The following is a 19,550-nucleotide window of genomic DNA, read 5'->3' as shown; positions in this document are numbered from 1 at the left end:
GATATAAAAATAATTGAATTTCCAGATGACCTTCGAACAGACAGAGTAATTTTACATTTAAACTCAATCTTAATCGCAAATGTAATTCTAGACGTAAATGAAGAACTGCATTCATTAGGCTTCGACGCCTACAAAATGGCAGAATGTGAGAGAAGAGGAAACAAGGATGAAAATAAAGACCACAAAGGGGAATTCGTTCAGCGTGACATTAACGGCTACGGGCCAGAGTGGGACAAGAGAAAGAGTATACATTCGACCACAAAACAACATTTACAACTGGCAAAGATCGAAATGGGTTATAAAAATATCCAATCCAACTCCCATTCGCAAGATTTCAGAGTTGGAATACAGGATTCAACCTTCGAATCCATTCCAATGGAGAGAATTAAAATTACCATAAATAATGAGAATCTAATTGAGACCCCAGGTTTGGCACCTTCAAACAATCCACTGCGACCTATCCTAAATGAAGATTGGACCTGGATGGCGGGCGCACTGAATAGGAAGGCAAATAGCTAATGTTCAAAGTGCGAATTGCAACAAGATCTCACGTTTATTTCTTGGAACACACGCGGCTTTGGACATTTGATGGTCAATAACTGGGCTAGTAAACTGCATTTGATTTGTCTTCAAGAGACTTGGATGTGCGAATTACCTACAATAGCAAACTTTGAATGCGCGTTAAATCCTGCCATTAAGCCTGAAAAAGGTCTCCCGATAGCCGGTCTTTTGACAATGATAAACCGTTCGTCTGGTTACCGGCTGTTAAGATCTGATAATCATACGCCGTACATCCAGGCCTCTGAGATAAGCAAGTCTGCGGCCGCCGATAAGAAGAACAACGTGATACACATCATTAATCTCTATTGGAACCATCAGCGCACTGGATCCCATGAGTTTATTGACCAAGTCACGAAAATTCTAGACAATTTATTAGAATCCGGCTTCGGCTCTGACATAATAGTTTGCGGGGACCTGAATATTGATTTCTTCAAACCTCAGAACTCTCTAAAATCTAATCTAGCAAAAACATGGACTGATGAAATGGAAGTAAGAGGCCTCACAATGTTAAACGGCTGTACGCCAGGTGATATTCCTCCGAAACCAACGTGGCAGCGTGATGGCCAAAACTCCACCATTGACTATATTTTCGTGTCTAACAATATGCATGAGAAAATAAAGTCAATGAAAATATGTCCAATGATCCACAGCGACCACGAAATGCTCGAAATTATATTTCAAGATTGGGGAGATAAACCGAGGGAAAAATGGAGATCAAAGGTCTTAGTAGAACCAAATAGACTTCGGTTAAAATTAGTCGAAAAAGAGGTCCTCGCTATACATAAACAATTTACATCATCAGAGAAGGTCATTGACTACGTTCCAATTCTGTGGCAATTTAAAACAAAAAATATTGGTATGAAAAATAGGTCATTCCAGAATAAACATAGTTTTGATTTACTGATAAAACAACAAAAACGTGCAATGCGAGCCGAAATACGAAAAAATAATCAAGGCCCAGTTGGAGAAATTTCGGCGAAAAACAAATCTGCAAGGCAATCCTACAAAAACTGGATTAAAAGTCATTGAGCCATATTAATCCAAAACGACGCTGAAACAATGATGAATACTCTTGTAAACAAAAATAGTAGAGACTTCTGGCGTATACTCAATGGTCTTGAAGCCCCGCAAGCTGCTCTGCAGACATGCCCAGTGCCTGAAAAAGAATGGGTAAACTACTTTACAGCTCTGTATCACAAAGATATGCCACCCTCTAAGTCAATGTCAAATATAACATCATGGGACCTACAATTTTCAGATGAGGAAATCCGCGAGACAATTATGAGAGCAAAAAATTCTCGAGCCCCTGGACCAGATGGTCTGTCAAACTCGATGATTAAACAGTTTCCTGACTTATGGACAGCGATATGCGTTGAGTTATTTGGACGAATCAACGACCAAAAACAAATCCCTGCATCGTGGAAATCAGGGATAATAATACCCATATTCAAGAAAGGCAACAGATTAGCGCCTACAAATTACCGTCCGGTGGCCCTTCTTGATGTATTGGGAAAAATCTTTGCATCGCTGCTCCAAAAAAAATTGATTACATGGGCAAAGACTGCAAATAGAGTTGATGAAAGACAGGCTGGTTTTGTAAAATCCGTTGGCTGTTCCTTGAACTTATTGATTCTAAATCCTTTGAAAATGGAGGCCCTTAGAACGAATACGAGAGTGTACCTAGCTTTTGTTGACTTCTCCATGGCTTTCGACAGGATCGACCGTGATCTATTGTGGCAGAAGCTAGAATTGTGGGGATGTCCTGAGGGATTACTGGCGGCAATAAAAGAACTACACAATGACACGTCAATCTTTGTCCGGTTAGATCAATCTGGTTCGCTCTCAAGACAAATAAAGACATATAAGGGTGTGAAGCAGGGGTGTCCTCTGGCTGCAGCAATCTTTAGTCTCTTTATTTCTGACATTGGGGACACCATTCAGTCTGTCAGATCCTTTCCTCCGAAACTCAACGCATCAAAGATAAGTTGGTTATTATACGCTGATGACTTGGTTATTTTAGATCTAACGCCAATTGGACTCCAGCGTAAACTAGAAGCCGTCCAAAAATATGTGCATCAGAACAACCAATCCATGCCAGACACATGCTGGAGAATAAGAGTTACAGTTAAGTAACTTCAACCATAGGGGGAGTTTCTCCCGGTGAGATCCCACTTGCCTCGATCCCTAGGGAGGGTGTTGTGGAGTGGGCTCGCCTCCTTAGCCTCACAGGGGGTGGGAGGGTCGGCTTGGGGAGAAGGGCAGAATTCCCTCGATTCATCACAGTATCCACCACGTTTTCTGACTTTCTTAAAGGACAGCAACTATGCCTCCCCCGCACCAAATTCCCTTGAATTAGTTAGCTGTATTTAGTTTGGTGTATTTAGTTAGGAACCCTCTCACTTCAAAATAAGTTAATTGATAAAATGTTGGTGCTCATTTGAAAGTGCATCTTTTGTATGGAAATGATATACTCTCTCTCATCGTAATATCAATGGCTTTGATAGGTTTCGATTTATATATTCTCTGTTATTCAATGAAGAATGGCCACCGATTCACAGCCATAGTTGTTGACTATACCTGTGAAAAATGTCAAGATTCTAATTTACTTATCTTTGGTTGCAAAGGACTGCACCCCCTGCACAGAAATGCAATTAGGTTCCAGTTTAAATCAATCTTCCCTTGGCTATGAATATGCTCAGAAAGTACCTCACACTAGAGATCTACAATGTCCTATTTCTCATCTTGTTCGTTATAATTTATCAGCCTCTGCACTCTGTTCATAGAAAAATGCTATGTTTACTACCAGAAATTAAATATCACTCGGCTTTAAATTTGGTAAGAAATCACAGTTGCATTTTACACTAAAATATCAAGATATTCTATTTGAAACTCCCCTCAAGTGGAAACCACCTCCTTGTCCATCCACTCCTGGGACTTAGCAGGGAAATGGTCCTAGGCGCTCTCTGCCTAATCTCATTGGGTGAATTTCCAGGATCACTTTTGAATATTTCTTTGTCACTGAGCCAGAATGTATCCTCTAGAGTTCGCCAAAGAACTCCCAGTCACCCAGCCCCCTTTCCTCTTGGAAATCATGTCTGCACCAGGTATAAGTTTCCTCATGAACAAGGCCCTGCCCTGTCCTCCAGATAATATCCAGGTTCACCCATCATCCATTTGGAACAGGTGTTCTCCTTCTATGTAGTGTGGTCAGTCTTAAAACCCTAACACTCTGTCCCAAAGCCCAACCTAACCTGGATTCTGACCCTACCACTAAAAAAAAAAGGATTAACATAAATGTGACCCATACAGGTCTGTAAAGGGATGTCTTCTCAATGAATGAAATGGGGTCTGGGTTCTGACCCCCACCCAAATGTATCTTTGGATGCTCTCAGTTCCTGTGCCTGGTTACACAGTTCAAAGTTCAAGAAGAAATGTCTCTGTATTCTTCCTCATCTTCTGGTATAACAGTCCCTGACTCTTGCAATCGAACTGTGATTACTGCGTTCTGGAATATAGTTTCTCTGACCCAACCTAGATGTCGTGTAGCTCTCATCTTGTGGTACTGCTTCTCTCACCCCGCCGTGGGGTATCTTTACTTTCACTCCGCCTTGGGGTTCAATTTCTTCCACCCTGCCTTGGACTTCCGGACACTCCCGTCTTGCCATGGGGATATTGTACATCTTACACTGTCTCTCGTCTCTCACCCCAACTTGGTGGTGTTTGACTTTAACCCCGTCTAGGGTTATTTAGTCTCCATCCCGTCTTTGAGTCTGCCCGATCCTCTCTGCTCCCTTGCATACTTGGTCTGTCGTATCAGCATTCCTCGAGGCAGGCTGTCTCCTCGGCAGGTGCGGAACCATGGTTTGGCTTCTATCCCTGTTCTCTGCATATATTCATCAGTTTGGTTTCGTCTGGCAGATGATTGCTGGTTCATCTGCATCATGGACTAGTGGCTCTGGTCAATCACATCTGGTGTGCTTGGGACGTCTCCTCTCATTCAGTCGGCTCCACACTGATTCGGAGAGAATAGCGTTCTGCGTGCCGTTCGGCTCTACTGCGTAACACGCCTTATGCCTCAGCATGCTTCCTGTCTCCACCTTCCAGAAGGACATTTCTTGTAGCTCTCTGCAGAATTCTCTTCCCTTTCCTTCTCATTCGCTCGTATGGTGGTGTTTTTGTTCAGGATGAAATTAGCAATTTGTTGATTGTGTGGTTCATGTAAGGTGGTCTTATCACAGGGTCAGTAATCTCACCAGCCATTTCTAAAGAGTCATGCATACAATTATCCTGGTCAACCTCCAACAAAGACAAGGAATTCTCCATATGAGGGTGGACGAATAAAATCCCTTTCTGGGGATTCCTTGTTCGTCAAGGGAGAGTCACCTTCAGTGGAAACCCCACACGCCATCTCCCATAGTGAGTGTTATGCTTAGAAGGCTCACAACCTTACTCCAAAAGGGGGTAGCTCCCTTCAGGGAGAAGACACAAATTCCATGGATTTATCACAGCCTTTGATACTAGAGTTCTCCATCTCCCCTGTGTGCTTCTCCTTTTATAATGGTACTTTTTACCCATGCTGTCATCTTTATCTCGCACTTTTTGAATGGTCAGACCTTTTCATTTGACTGTTTAATAGTCAGATATTCCAAGAGAATAAATCTCCAATCGTCATATTTTGGTCATATTTTCAGTGCATGTATAAAGGGCTACCTGCTCTGAATACTTTTGCATTCAAAATCATTTTTATTCCATATTGGCCACATGACCTACATTTCTGGATTACCCTGATCCTCACGAATGCTGGGACAATATCAATTTATTTAATAACATTTCTGATTTTATCAATTGTTAATCATTCTACATATGTCAAATTAAGGAGACTCTTGCGGTTGGAACACACATGTCATCTTATTTCTATGCCATATGGTTGTGGATTTATATTGAAAACCCTTTTTAAATGTTATTTATGAAGCATGCATGGTCACATCCTTAAGTTTAGTTTCTTTGAATTGTTAAACCCCTGTGCTAGTGTCATGAGTCAAGTAAACCGCTGTATGACCCCAATGCCTTAACTGATGTCAAGAGTTGACACTTGCAGTGCATTACGCTGAAGGGTTTTGAAAATAGTGCTATTACCATGGTTCAAATTCCTATATTTGCAAAAAAAAAAAAAACCATAGATTAAGCTGTACTGGAACTTAACGATGTATTTATTAAAATAACTTCTTGACTTGTGGGTGGGATTTGTCCCAATTCTCAAGGATCTTGTACAGATGGCTCTTTATTCTGTGGACTTACTCTGTTTTCATGATGAAAAACAAACCAGCCTACTCACTCCAAATGGCCAAGGAAAATCTTCTGGGAAACTTAAACCATCCCTATTTGATCAAGGATGCATGGCTAAAATGGAAGAAATGAGTTTGTCACAAATTTCACTCGAGAGCTAACAAAATGAGAATAGCCAAAGCCATGTTAGAAAACCACTGTACTCTTACGTCCCATCCCCTTTCCTCCATACTGCATGGGCGTACCTCCTAGGGACGGGTGACGCAACCTTTTACACCAGAAAAAAACCTCCTTCCTCTTTAAAGTTAGAGGCGGGGATGCACAAAAACAAAAGGAAAGCACAGAGAGCTATCCATTTGGCACGAGGACGCAGCTAGGGAAGGAAAGGTCCAAATCCATGATGGGCCAGAGAAGAGTCAATATCCGCGCAAGGGGCTATACAGAGTCCAGATAATCAGATAGGGAAGTGGGATGGTAAGTACCGGAAGACATTCCCAGGTAAAACACAGGGTGTTAGTCAAACAATTAACTATGCATGGGTTGGACTAGAGCTAATATTGTAATCTGCCAATGGCCATGCATGTTTCCTGTACAACAATACCAATGTATGGGAATAGGCGAGAGGCAATCCGGTAAACAGGCAGGGCTCATGCATGTAAGGAACAAACTATATTTCACAAGGTATGGGGGCAGAAGGAGCCAACCAGGAAATGGATGAAACAAAGACAACAGTGGCCAGACATGGAACACTCACCATTGTCATGCCAGGACCTGTAAGTACCTGCGTCACAGTGGAACATAGCCTGCTTGCGTGGCATAGGGAGCCTCTGGGACATGAAGTCTGGTCCTGCAAGCATAAGGAGCCATGCTTCAACAACCGTATGGCGAGCTACCAATCGCCAGTTAAGCAGACTGTAACATTCGTATGTATTAATCATAGTGCAAACATATTATTTTTCATATTCTGGAAGTGGACCTACCTTGACTGCCAATTCCTCAGAATTTTTCTGTAATGTCTCTCTCTCTCTTTCTGTCTCTCTGTCTCTCTATCTTCTACTCTGTCTCTCTCTTCTACTCTCTCTTCTACTCTCTCCTACTCTCTCTCTTTCTTCTACTCTCTCTCTCCTTCTACTCTCTCTCTCCTACTCTCTCTCTCTTTCTTCTACTCTCTCTCTCTCTCCCTCTCTTTCTTCTACTCTCTCTCTCTCCTCTACTCACTCTCTCTCTTCTACTCTCTGCTCTGACACACACCGCAGGCCATACCTTGGATGCTCTCATCTCTACAGACATCTCACTCTACAAATGAACAATTACAATTACCTAGTACAATATGAAGCTTCATTTGAAACTACATGCAACTCGTTATGGACTTACAGGATAGTGCTCAGTGATGCTTCATTTGAAAACACATACTAACATTTTGATTTATATTATTATAGTTGAATTAATTGCAATGTCTTCCAAGTTGTGTAAAAACTAGTGCCGAAATCCTTACTTTCTTTTACTCGGCTCTCAACTTTTTATAGGATGTAATATTATTATTTGTTTTGATTTATTGGTTTAACAGAACAAACATTTTATCATTAACATCAATATAATGTAGCTGCTTTACGTTTTGCAGGCTCCACATCTCTTTTTATTAGAGTTCTGTAAAGTATATTGTTGGAAAGTGGCAAGGTACAATTTCTCCTGATTACAGTATGTTTTATTTAACCACAAAGGGCTTTTAGCATTTCTTGCTGCGAGTGTAAAATTGATTACCTTCCAGTTGAAAGGAATTCTGCTGTTGTGTGGGAAGCTGCACCATTTGTCGGGTGCTTTCCCTCAGGTGAGCAGTTAACTACCAGCATCCCACAGTTACATGAATTTCTGGTAGTTGTTGGTTTCAAGCTAACCAGGCTCTCTTAGGCTAGAAGCAGGAGTTAACTAGCTTCCTGCTCTTGACAGTTTCGAACCCTGGTAGTACCATTAGCTGTTTACAGTTGTGCTAGTAGCATGTGATTAATTTACATTGGTAAGTGCTAGTAGCTGACCATTAGCCCTTCTCTACTGGGCAGCTATGAAGATAATATATCTTTTGGATGGGTAGCTAAGCGATGGACCATAAACCTAGAACTTGGGTATTTTAGCCTTGATGAAGTTAGGGCTTGACTGTGCTAGTGGTCTCTATTTTGAATTATAGCTTAGCCTTGATGAAGTTAGGGCTTGACTGTGCTGGTGGTCTCTATTTTGAATTATAGCTTAGCCTTGATGAAGTTAGGGCTTGACTGTGCTAGTGGTCTCTATTTTTAATTACAGTTACTATCTCCACAACCAACTATAGGATATCCGAAATGCAGTGGACTACCTTCTGACACACACCTGCCTCTGGTATTTTGCAAGCTGTAATGACTTCATCCCAAAAAAACCTTACTGATAATTTTAAAGTCTCTGTGTAGCACCCAACACTCCATCACGTAAAACCCCTATGTTTCTCTGCCGCCAAATAAACTGCACCACGCCCCCTTCTAATGGATTCCTTCACTTCTGTGAAATAGGTGAGTGAGCTCCAAGCATTATCTGTAAAACCTCCCTATTTGGTTTTCTCCAAAGAGTTGGTGATTTTGAGAGTGTGACCCTCTTTTCTTCCGAAGGTAGTCTCAGATTTTCATCTCTCTCAAAAGATCCTTCTTTCGGGGTCATTGTTTTCCACCACCTCATCCTTCTAAGGCAGAGGAACGAATCCACCGACTGGACGGGTGCGGGCCCTCAGGTACTGTCTCTCTCTGATGATTAAGGCTAAAAAAAGATGACCAGCTTTTCATCGGTTAAGCTGGACCTCGTGGTGGCAGGGCAGAGACTAAACAGACTCTGTAAAGGTGGATCATTCTCTAGATCTCGTAATGCTATGATCTGGCTTGGAAGGATGTGCCTGGGGGCCTCAGAGCCCATTCTATCAGAGGAGTGGCTGCCACATCTGCCATGCACATGGTAGCCCCTGTCCTGGACATATGCCAGGTGGCATAGTGGGCATCTCTGCACACAAATGCCAACATTTGCATTACTGCTTGGATTCCCTTTCAGGCCAGGATGCCAATTCTGGTAGGACGAACCTCCAGGGTATTCCGGTCTAGTTGGTGTCCTTGCTGTCCTGCCTCTTCTAGATTTACATACTGCTTTGGGAGTCAATCATAGATGAGGAATCCATTAGAGGAAGGAATTCATTAGAAGAACAAATTACCTCTTAGCAATGTTATTTCTGATGGATGGTCCTCCCACATATTCCCTCTCCCTACCTGAGCCCCTTGGCAGATCGGTAGTGCACTATTGGTTCCACAGTCCCTCAGCATTCTAGTGCTTAGGGGAAAAGGGGAAAACTGAGGCGACAGGGCGCAGGGCCTCTGTATATACTGGCCCAGACATGACCAGTGTGGAGCGCATGGAGATGTTGGACGGAGCCGGCTTGGATCTGCACTTTGCCTAATGGTGGCTGGAAGGTTTCCGAAGAGCAGCTGCGCTGTGGATAGGATGATCATATATGAGGAATCAGTGGGAGGAACATCAATCAGAAAAAATATTATAGAGCAGTAAGTAATGTGTACTTATTGCTCAAACACGTGGGTGGCAGAGCTTTCTAGTTGCTGATAGTGATCACCTAGCATTTGCTGCCAGTGGGCCTGCACCATCTCATTAACTTTCTATTAGACAGAAATTCAAGACCAGGCTTTTGTGATGGGGTCACCACAAATGACCACTCTTGAGTCACTCAGATCATTCAAAGAGTATTTATTTAGCCTAAAAGCAAACTGATTGCCTGATGTTTTTTTCAGGGAATTTCAGGGCCAATCGGGGACTTGGAGAATTGGGCGCTAAGTCTCTCTCTCTCTCTCTCTCTCTCTCTCTCTCTCTCTCTCTCTCTCTCTCTCTCTCTCTCTCTCTCTCTCTCTCTCCAGATGTGCAACCTCACCTTGCCCTTGTAAACTGATGTTTTACGATGTTCTCCTCTCCACAATGCTACTATCCCTACAATGTTCCACTCTGCCTTCCTACCTCCACCCTTTGATGTTACTTTCCTCCTCTCACATGCTCTCTTTTCTAGTCCTCCACCAACTACTATGCTGTTCCTACTACTAGCTCCCTCTGCTATCACTAGTTCACCTCTTTGCCACTACATCTCTACTACCTCTACCCCATCCCCCTACTTTCACTCCTAATACTCCTCGCTACTACCCCTTTGCTGTTACCGCAACTACTCCGACCTCTTCTTCGAACCACTTCTCTTATACCACTACAACTCACTGCCTCCACTTACAATCGCAGCTACCGCCCCTTGATTTCTGCTCTACCACTAGCTTACATGCTCTCCTCACTCATGAACAACCACTCCACAGATCCCTCTATCCAACAACCTCTGCACTCCTCCCACACTGTCCTCCTCCTTCCGCCTCCTGTCCTTGCCTAACTAACCCACACAATTACCAAGCTGTTTATTTTTTTTAAATAACCCTCCCTCTCCCATCATTAGCAATCTGTCCATGTCCAATCTGAGCTGAGGGGTGCGACAGGTCAACTCTGTGGAAGGCTTCTTAAGGTCTTGTAATCCCTCCCGCTTCTCCAAACATGCGTGTTTCTGATATGGATCAAGTCAGTGCCAATAGAGCTGTTCCTTTTTCTTAAGGACTTTCTGTAGGCTTATTTTTAATATTCGGTTCCCTAGTGGGATCCCCTAATATATAAAACCACACTGATAGTTTAGTGGATAGGTCTTCCTGTTGGCGGGCTCCAGCTGGTGGCGTGCTCTTAGCATTGCTGCATCGAGCCAAACTTTCTGCCAGCATTGTTCTTCTCTCTGATGCCACGTTCCCCATCGGTGCCGTGTCCTACCTGCCTCAGCCCTCCATGCTCTTCTCCCCTGGACCGACTCAGGGTCTTCGCCTCGTCCAGCGTCCCTCCTCCAAGCAGAGCCCACCTATACTGCCAGGTTAGCATCCCATTAATTAGAGATAGCGCTCTTGCTAGCTTTGCTGCATGATACGTCACGAAGATCCATGAGTAGTCTCTTCAGGGGGAGGAGCTGGGAGTAGTTCAGTTGCTGGAGGCTTATAGTAAGAGGTCTGACAACAAATAAATGTAGCCATTTCCATGCTATAAACCATTCTGAACATTGATAGCTGATCTGGAGTACAGTACCACCAGACCATTCATTATTATTGGGTAGCACCAGAATATTGAGACGCAAGGCATAACCGTCCACTTATATAATGTATTACATTGTTTATCTATAGCACACGCCTAACCCAAGGGCGATGAAGCCCTGTACTCTAAAATATATACATCATTTATAAATTAAAATGAAGAATATTATTCTGATGAAACAAAGCCAGATTAATAGAGAAAATATAACCAGGAAGGAAAACATTTGCATACATAATATTAAAACAGTAATGCTCGAAGAACAGCAAATATTGTAAAAAAATATATAAGGTTAGGCAAGAGAGAAAAGATGAGTAGGGATACATTGAATTAGGCAACCGAGTAAGTCGTGGCAGAAAAGTAGCCATGAATGACTAAGGCGAAAAATGGTCATTCTTAAGATATCAATGCTCGCAGCAAAGCTGGACCCTGGGGAAATGTGCAGTTTTGCTGCTAGATATGTTGGTGGAATCAGAAGCACAGACATATAGTTTAGGCTGCAGATCCTAAAAAGTGATCTAAAGTGAACCAGGAAACATTGACACGAAATGAAAAACTGGGTAACGAGTTTTATCTGAGAACTTTAGTTTCTCTCTAAAATGTCTAGAATTACTGGAAATAACCAACATTCATGAAAGTTTTGACCAGGCTAAGGAAACACATTCTGGGCCTGGGTAATGTTTAACAGAACCCATTTCTTGTATCAGTGGGGGGGGCACAGAAGAAGGGGGGGATTCCTCCTCAATTCTGGTCACTCATGAGGCAAAAATTTTCATAATGAATTCTAATACGTTTTCTCTATGTTGAAGAGATCAGGCCTTCCTTCCCTTTAAAACAATTCAAGCACTGGCCTGAAATGCCAGAACCAACGCTTCATAACCATTGGTCATTCACCTGACCAGCATTCTACTCTCTACCATTACAGAAGGGGGTCAGCCACTGGAAAACGGCTCTGCTCTGCAGCACAGGGAGCATTCCTCCAGCTTAGAGAAACTGGCATTGTACACCAAACCATTGTAAATCAAAAGCCAGACCCTAAAGATGTGGAATTCCTCTCTGTAGTATTCCATTCGACTGTCTTTTAAACCGTCGCACAAGCTGAACTGAGGGAGAATAACTTTGCTTTGCATATGTGATCCCAACAGTTTTATGTTTCAGAAACTATCAAGTCGCAATTTTACTTGTGGGTTATTTAATTTTACTTGTAGGTTGCTATTTAATCATATTTAGTTGTAAGGTAGACGCAAGTGTTCTATTTGGGCCTATGGTCCCTTTGTCGATCTACCCATAAGCGTTGTTAAAGCCTTCCCCTTTTTTCCATAAACTATAAATACTTTAATGTAGATCTGTGTTAAAAAGATAGAAACACCCTGCTCCCACGGTGCAGCAAGTGTTTTCCAGCTGTGCTAAAAGAAACCCAGCAGAGGAATCATTTTCCCTACATACTATTTTTTTCAAAGAAACTGGTGGTGTATTGAATATATTATAATAAGACTATATCAGAATATGGAGAAGAAATTCCCTTTTGAGACTGTTCATGTTTGTTGATATCTGGTTTAAGAAGTCTATCTTTTCTACAAGATGTTGCCAGGCAGTATCATCTTTAAATCACTTACCTTGGTCCATCGCTGCCTTCATGACACGGCCCCAGCTTATCTAAGAAAAGAATTCAGCTGGTCTGAGCCAAGCCGTAGCTAGAGATCAGCAAAACAAGGATTACTCAATTCCAGCCTTCCTGGTAAATCCACAGGCCTTGGTCGAGCTTTTCCGAGCTTGGCTATTTCCCACTGGAACAAATTACCAGGCTGTATAAGATTGGAAAGAAACCTCCAATCCTTCAGGTAGCAGCTAAAGACCACTTTGTTCAAATAATCACGTAGTCCCCTTTTCAATATCAGGCTACACTCTTTTCTTTTCTTTGTGTTATTCTTTTTTCTTCTGTTTCTTGTGCCATCCTGTGAACCTTATGTCCTCGTGTTTCTGTCGCGCCCTGATGCTTGCGAGCTTCGGCGCGTTATAAGTAAATAAATAAATAAATTATTCTGGCACTTCTTATGACATGTATGGATGGCTAGGTTTACTGCGGACTATTTGGTTGGTGATGAAGTTTGCCAATGGTTTGGTCATTTTGAGGGACCTCTGCCAGCCTCTGCATGCCCATCGTCAATTAAGCGTGCAGCAGTTATTTTGGAAGAGATATCCGTGCAACCAAATATTTCTCATATATTCACCAAACTGTATTGCTGCTTGCTTAATTGTATTTTGCTTGATTTAGGGAAATGCTGCTGCACCGTTATCTTATATGCTCTCTTTGCATGTATCAGTGCTGCATCACTAATAATACGGAATACTGTTGGAACCCAAGGTGCAGACAACCACCTCATGTTCTCTTGATCTTGTGTTTCCAGAGCAGTGTATTTGGTGCGTCACAAGAGCACACGCCAACGTTTTGCCATGAAGAAGATTAACAAGCAGAACTTAATCTTGAGGAACCAGATCCAACAGGCCTTCGTCGAGAGGGATATCCTCACTTTCGCTGAGAACCCCTTTGTGGTCAGCATGTTCTGTTCCTTCGAGACCAAGCGGCATCTCTGCATGGTGATGGAATATGTCGAAGGTATGTATGCCCAAAATATCTTGTGTCCTATTACAGTAGACCTGTCGTGATGTTTTAGGAATTTCACATGGCACACTACTGGCTATTCTTTTTGTTTTTTAGTTGGGTGATAATACCATCCAAGCAATATTACAACAGTTTTTACTAAGAATTCTTATAGAATTTATTTTCAGCCACCTTAGCGTTGCGCACATTGGTGTTGAATTATAAACTCTGTGCAGTTGAACTGAGCACAATGTAAGGTCATTTGATCATTTTGAAGTTGCCCTCCCAACCACAACCTACTTAGATATCGACCCCAATGGTAATTTAGCTCTTAACCCCTTGCAATTCAGAAGCAGGGTGCTGGGTGAGTTCAGGCTATCAATGTGGTGAGGGTGGTGGTTCACCTAGAGGACAAGTTGCTAGTAGCAGTTGGGAGAGTCGGCAAGAGATGGGAGAGAGAGGACCACATTAAGAAATAAAAAGGACTGTGGCAGGAAGGGATAGTGCAAAAGTAATTATAGCTGGGAAGGGTAGTGCAGGACACCCAAATCATACTCTGATAGGAATGATTTTCTATTCTCTAGCCGGGTGGACAGATGTATAGAAGGCCAACCTAGTTTATTGACAGGGACAACTCTGGGAGCTGTAGCCAAACCAGTTCAAGGTAGCTATGTGAGTGGTCAAGGCTAAATCTCAGGAGAGATGAGCCTGGTAGGGGGGCCTCAATGAGTACACACAAAGAAAAGTCAAGGAACACATTTGACACAGTTATAAAAATATGTATTTATTTAAGACCATAAAACACTATGAAAAATGACTACCAGCATGTAATATTATCCCACAATAGTAAACAAAAGATACATATATACAATCACTAAAGTAGGGCAAAATACATAACCCCCTGTAAAGGAAAGTAAGTATTAGTATGCAGAACTAGAGGTCGACAGAGATATAAGACTAACTTTAGAAGTCATCCCTAAGATATATAGGGCTTTGTGCCCAAAAGTTCACCAAAGTTCCACACAGTTTTGTGAGACGGGAAAACGTTAGTGGAGGGCTTCTGGGGTCCAATGAAGAGTTCCAAGGGATAGAGGACAAATTGTTATAGTGAATAAGTGTCCCCCACTGTCAGAATGCTTGCGCGAGCAAGCAACGGCAAAGCCAAACTTTTATAAAAGTTTCTAATAGTTACCAACCATTTAAAGGGGAGATAGAGGTTCAGGTAAGTACTGTTACAATTCACCCCCCATAATCCCATTCTTCGTAGGACTTTGGCAGGTCTTCAGAAGATGGTCTAAGATTGAGTTTCCCACCGTCTGCTCTGGTCCTTGATGCCCAGGGGTTCCAGGCTCGAACACTTCTCCACTCGGCTATCAATGCTGGTGCAAGGTCTTCAGGATGGAGAATGCAGAAGAACTCGATGCAGGGGCCGTCTCAGCACAGGACTAGATGGAGGAAAGCGGTTTTGGATCACTGCCACTGATGCACAGCGATGCAGGGGACACACTTGTTACGGTCAGACTTCGCCTAATATCTCGGGTCCCCTTCATGCTGGAGACACAAATTTTGCCAGAGATGAGTCCTGTAGCACAAGCTGTTGATCCCCAATGTTCTCCAGCATATGGGGTCTGGCATGGATTCACATGCTCATGAATATTCCCCGTCGTCAGGCTGGGAACCCTCGGTAAAGAAAAAACCAGTATCAGTTTCGTTTCTGATCTGTCTTTCGTAGTAGTAACCAATCACTGGTCTCTGCGTCATACTGACCACAGCCAATGACTGCCCTCTACCTAAGCACCGCCTCTGGCAGCCATCTTCAGATTTTTACCGCACGTTCATGTGTTGGGATCTTCGTGCTATTGCTCTCGAGCGTTAGTGCTATTTTTCACGTTTTTTGCTCAAAAACTTCGTTTTTTCGGTCAAAAGAGCCTCAAGCTCCACCGACTCTCCATCCGATCAACGGGGACCGGTGTCGGATTCGTCTGCGCCCCTCAAGGGTGAAGATTTCGTCGAGCTACGCTTTGCAGGACCCCAGAAGCTTCTCAGGCCCGGACATGGCCCAGGAGAAGGGAAGCTTGACGCCCGGAAAGCTGTTCAGGGTCTGCTCTGGATGCCAGCTGCAGAACGTCTTTAAGGAGGACGAACACTCCTTTTGTCTCTACTGCCTACATGAGGACAAGACGCACGTGGAGAAGGACTGTGCGTCTTGCAGCAATATGTCGGAGCGGACCATGAAGGACCGCCATCAACGTCTCGCCAACTGGCTGGAAGGGAAGAGCCCGTCAGGCGAGAAGAAGAGGAAGAAATCCGAGCGGTCTTCTAAGACCTTTGAGGACGCCCCGGCGACAGGGGTCCAACACAAGGCCAAGCACCGCGAGTCCGAACGGTCGGGCTCTACGGGCGCCAGGCAGGGCGCACCCTCCCCGGCACCTTCATCTACGAGCCAACGCTCTGGGTCGGGTAAGAGGAAGGGCGAGCACCCGGCGAAGCTCCTGGAGAGGCCCCATCGGAGGGGGAGCGAGGCAGTGTCCCCCGCCTCAAGGATAAGGCGGTGAGCGCACCTAAGGTGGTGAAGGCCTTAATCCATCCGGCCAAGCCCTCTATCGATACTGTCGCAGCGACCCTGGCTCAGCCTGTGGAGGCTACACCAGTGGTGGCGACCTCGGGGCTCAGAGTCTCCCTGCCACCTCGGAGGGAGTCCTCCTTTGTGCCCATCGATAGGACCCCCGTGAAATCCCCGGCGGGGAAGAAAAAGGGGGGGCAGGGCGTCGTCGTAGATTCGGCTTCAACCTTGGAGGAAGAGCTGATCGAGGTCTTAAGCCACGGCCTTGGCGTGGAAGAAGACCGGCCCGTCGGGATGGATCCCGACGTGGGTGACGATGACGTCGTCGAGGGTGCCGACGGGGCCACTGATCGCCCTTCGGGTTCCCCTCTGCCAGCGCCGCAAGACAACTCGGCAGCCATTTTGTTGGCTATACAGTCCTTATGCACAGAGATAAGAACGAGAATACCGTTGCCGACGGAGGAACCTCTCCCGTCGGGGGATCTTGAACCGGGACCTTCTGGCGTTCCCCCGCCCAAGAAAAGAAGAATTCACCCTCCTCCTCCTTTTCAGCCGTCGCGCACCGTCCAGCCCTCCTCCCCGTCCACCCGAGGGGATGATACGGGGACTGACACGGCAGCGACGGGTACGGACGACGAGGTATACGACGAGGATCTACCGTCGTCACCTCCCACCAGGGCTTCTCCACCCGACGAGATTGGTTCGTTCCACTCCATGATCGCCAGGGCATCAGAGCTTTTCCAACTCTGCCCTGAGGAGAAGAAAAAGGAAGGATTCCTTTATCAACGGCGCGAGGCCAAGAGGAAGACGGTCCTCGCGGTCCCTCTAATGGACAACATTTGGGATGAGGGCCTCGCCCTCCTCAAGAACCCTTCCACTACGCCAGCTAGAAGAGACCGGTACGAGAAGAAGTACCGGGTCCCGGATGCGGCCCCCCTGCGCCTCCGGGCGCAGCCTACCCCGGACTCCGTCGTCTCCGCGGCGGCCAGGAAGAAAGCGGGGGGGTGCGGCCTCCACATCGACTTCCCCACCGGACGGCGAGGGAAAGAAATTGGACACTATGGGACGCAGGGTCATCTCGTCTGCAGCGACGACGATTAAAGCGGCCAACTCCTTGGCTATCGTGGCCCGCTACGACAGGGAGCTATGGTACAAGCTGGCTCCCCTCCTGGACTTCCTACCGGACGACAAGAGGGCGGATGCCCTGGAGATCCTACAGGAAGGTGAGGTGGCGTCAGACCACGCCATCACTATTGCGACGGACATCGCCGACACTGGGTTTCGCCAGTTGGGCAACGGCGTGTGCCTTAGGCGGCGTGGATGGCTCAAGGCTACGGACTTCCGTCAAGACGTACAGACCAGAGTCCTGGACATGCCGTTCGACGGGAACAACCTGTTTGGGAAAACAGTGGACGATTCCCTCCAGGCCATTAAAGCGGACACTGAGACGGCCCGGGCCCTTGGGGTTCTGCAGCGACGACGGACGCCCTTTCGGAGCAGCGGAGGCAAGGGCGCCTCCAAAGGTTCCGGCGGCGGTTTCTCCACCTACCGTCAAGCGGCCCGCTCGTCGTCTCAGGAGGCCTACAGAGGACGTGGCAAGTCTGGCGGACCCCGCCGTCGTCGCCAAGGAGGTCAAGGCGGCAAAGCCTCTTCGAAACAGGATTGAACCGACCGTGGGGTCGAGCCCCCACCGATGCACCCCGGTGGGAGGCCGGCTGGCGAGCTTCGTCAGCGTGTGGGAGTCCATCTCCACCGACCGTTGGGTGCTGGACGCCTTAGCCCGGGGCCACGCGCTCGAGTTTCAAAGAAGGTGCCCGCGCGTCCCCCCCCGTGGCCAGAAAAGAGCTTCACATCCCTCAGCTTCTCCTGGAGGTAAGGGCGATGCTCAGGAAGGGCGCCATCGAACTCGTCCCAAAGAGGCTTCGGGGCTTCGGAGTTTACTCGAGATACTTCCTCGTGAAGAAGAAGACGGGAGGATGGCGCCCCATCCTAGACCTGCGACGTCTGAACAAATTCATTAAGGCGCAGAAGTTCCGGATGGTCGCCCTCCAGCACGTCCTGGGTCAGCTGGAGGAAGGAGACTTCCTGTCGTCGTTGGATTTGGAGGATGCCTACTTCCATATTCCCATCCTAAAGGGGCACCGAAAATTCCTCAGGTTTGTGGTCCAAGGGCGTCACTACCAGTTCAAAGCCCTCCCCTTCGGACTACGGTCAGCACCCAGGGTATTCACCAAGTGCCTTGCACCGGTGGCGGCGCAGCTGCGCTGCGAGGGGATCCACGTCTACCCCTACCTGGACGACTGGCTCATCCGGGCCAAGACGAGGGAGCTCGCCGTGGAGCACACGGCAAGGACCGTCCAACTTCTCACGGACCTGGGATTCTCTGTGAACTACGCCAAGTCCCACCTGGTTCCCGCGCAAAACGCACTGTTTCTGGGAGCGAAGCTCGACACAGTGTCCCTTCGGGCCTCCCCGTCGGAGGAAAGGACCAGGTCCATCCTGGGCAAGGTACAGCGGATGTTAGCTTCCGACGCGGCCAAGGTGAGGTCCATCAAGTCCCTCCTCGGAATGATGTCTTCTTGCATCTACCTCATTCCCATGTGCAGGCTCCGGATGCGCCCGTTGCAGGAGTTCCTGGACGCGCGCTGGATCCAAACGACGGGCGGCTTCGAGGAGAGGATCACACTCGACGAGAGTTTCCGCCGCACGGTCCGGTGGTGGGGCACCCGCGCGCATCTGACGGCGGGCATGGACTTCCAGACCCCAGACCACCAGGAGACAGTGACCACGGATGCCTCCCTGGAAGGGTGGGGAGCGCACACCGAAAATCTACACGCGAGAGGCCTTTGGCTCCCGACGGAGAAGTCCCTCCATATCAACGTCCTGGAGCTCCGTGCAGTGTTCTGGGCCCTCAGGTCCTTCCTTCCGTCCCTCAAGGGCAAGGTGGTGAGGATCTTCACCGACAACACCACCACCATGTTTTACATCAGGAAACAGGGCGGAACCAGGTCCCCAGCACTGTCCAAGGAGGCGCAGGACCTGTGGCATTGGGCCGTCGCCCAAAGGATGTTTCTGGTGCCGTTTCATCTGGCAGGGATAAAAAACACCATCGCCGACTCACTCAGCAGGGAGCTGCGCTCGTGCCACGAGTGGGAACTACGGCAGGATCTAGTGGATCGCCTCTTCCGACGGTGGGGCACACCCCAGATCGACCTGTTCGCGACGGCGACGAACTCCAAGTGCCGGAGGTTCGCCAGCAGGTTTCCCCAGGCGAGGAGCATGGGCGATGCTTTCTCGTTCCCCTGGGAGGGCCTGTTCCTCTACGCGTTCCCTCCTTTGCCACTGCTAATCCGGCTCGTCAACCAG

At 46.6% G+C, this 19,550-nt stretch overlaps 1 protein-coding gene across 11 annotated transcripts in view; it reads left to right on the top strand.

Annotated features, from left to right (window-relative positions):
* Window positions 1-19,550, top strand: part of LOC138548762 (microtubule-associated serine/threonine-protein kinase 2-like) — a 2,396,492-nt gene that overhangs the window by 2,092,314 nt on the left and 284,628 nt on the right. For all 11 annotated transcript variants that reach the window (XM_069642298.1, XM_069642297.1, XM_069642303.1 and 8 more), the window contains one exon: window positions 13,428-13,636. In XM_069642298.1, coding sequence (XP_069498399.1) covers window positions 13,428-13,636 — 209 coding nt within the window. The remainder of the gene's footprint in view (window positions 1-13,427; window positions 13,637-19,550) is intronic.

This window comes from Ambystoma mexicanum, chromosome 1q (assembly GCF_040938575.1).
Source record: "Ambystoma mexicanum isolate Mex_15411 chromosome 1q, UKY_AmexF1_1, whole genome shotgun sequence".
Taxonomy (NCBI): domain Eukaryota; kingdom Metazoa; phylum Chordata; class Amphibia; order Caudata; family Ambystomatidae; genus Ambystoma; species Ambystoma mexicanum.
Note: the sequence above shows the minus strand (reverse complement) of the source record. Positions and strands in the feature narration are given on the sequence as shown.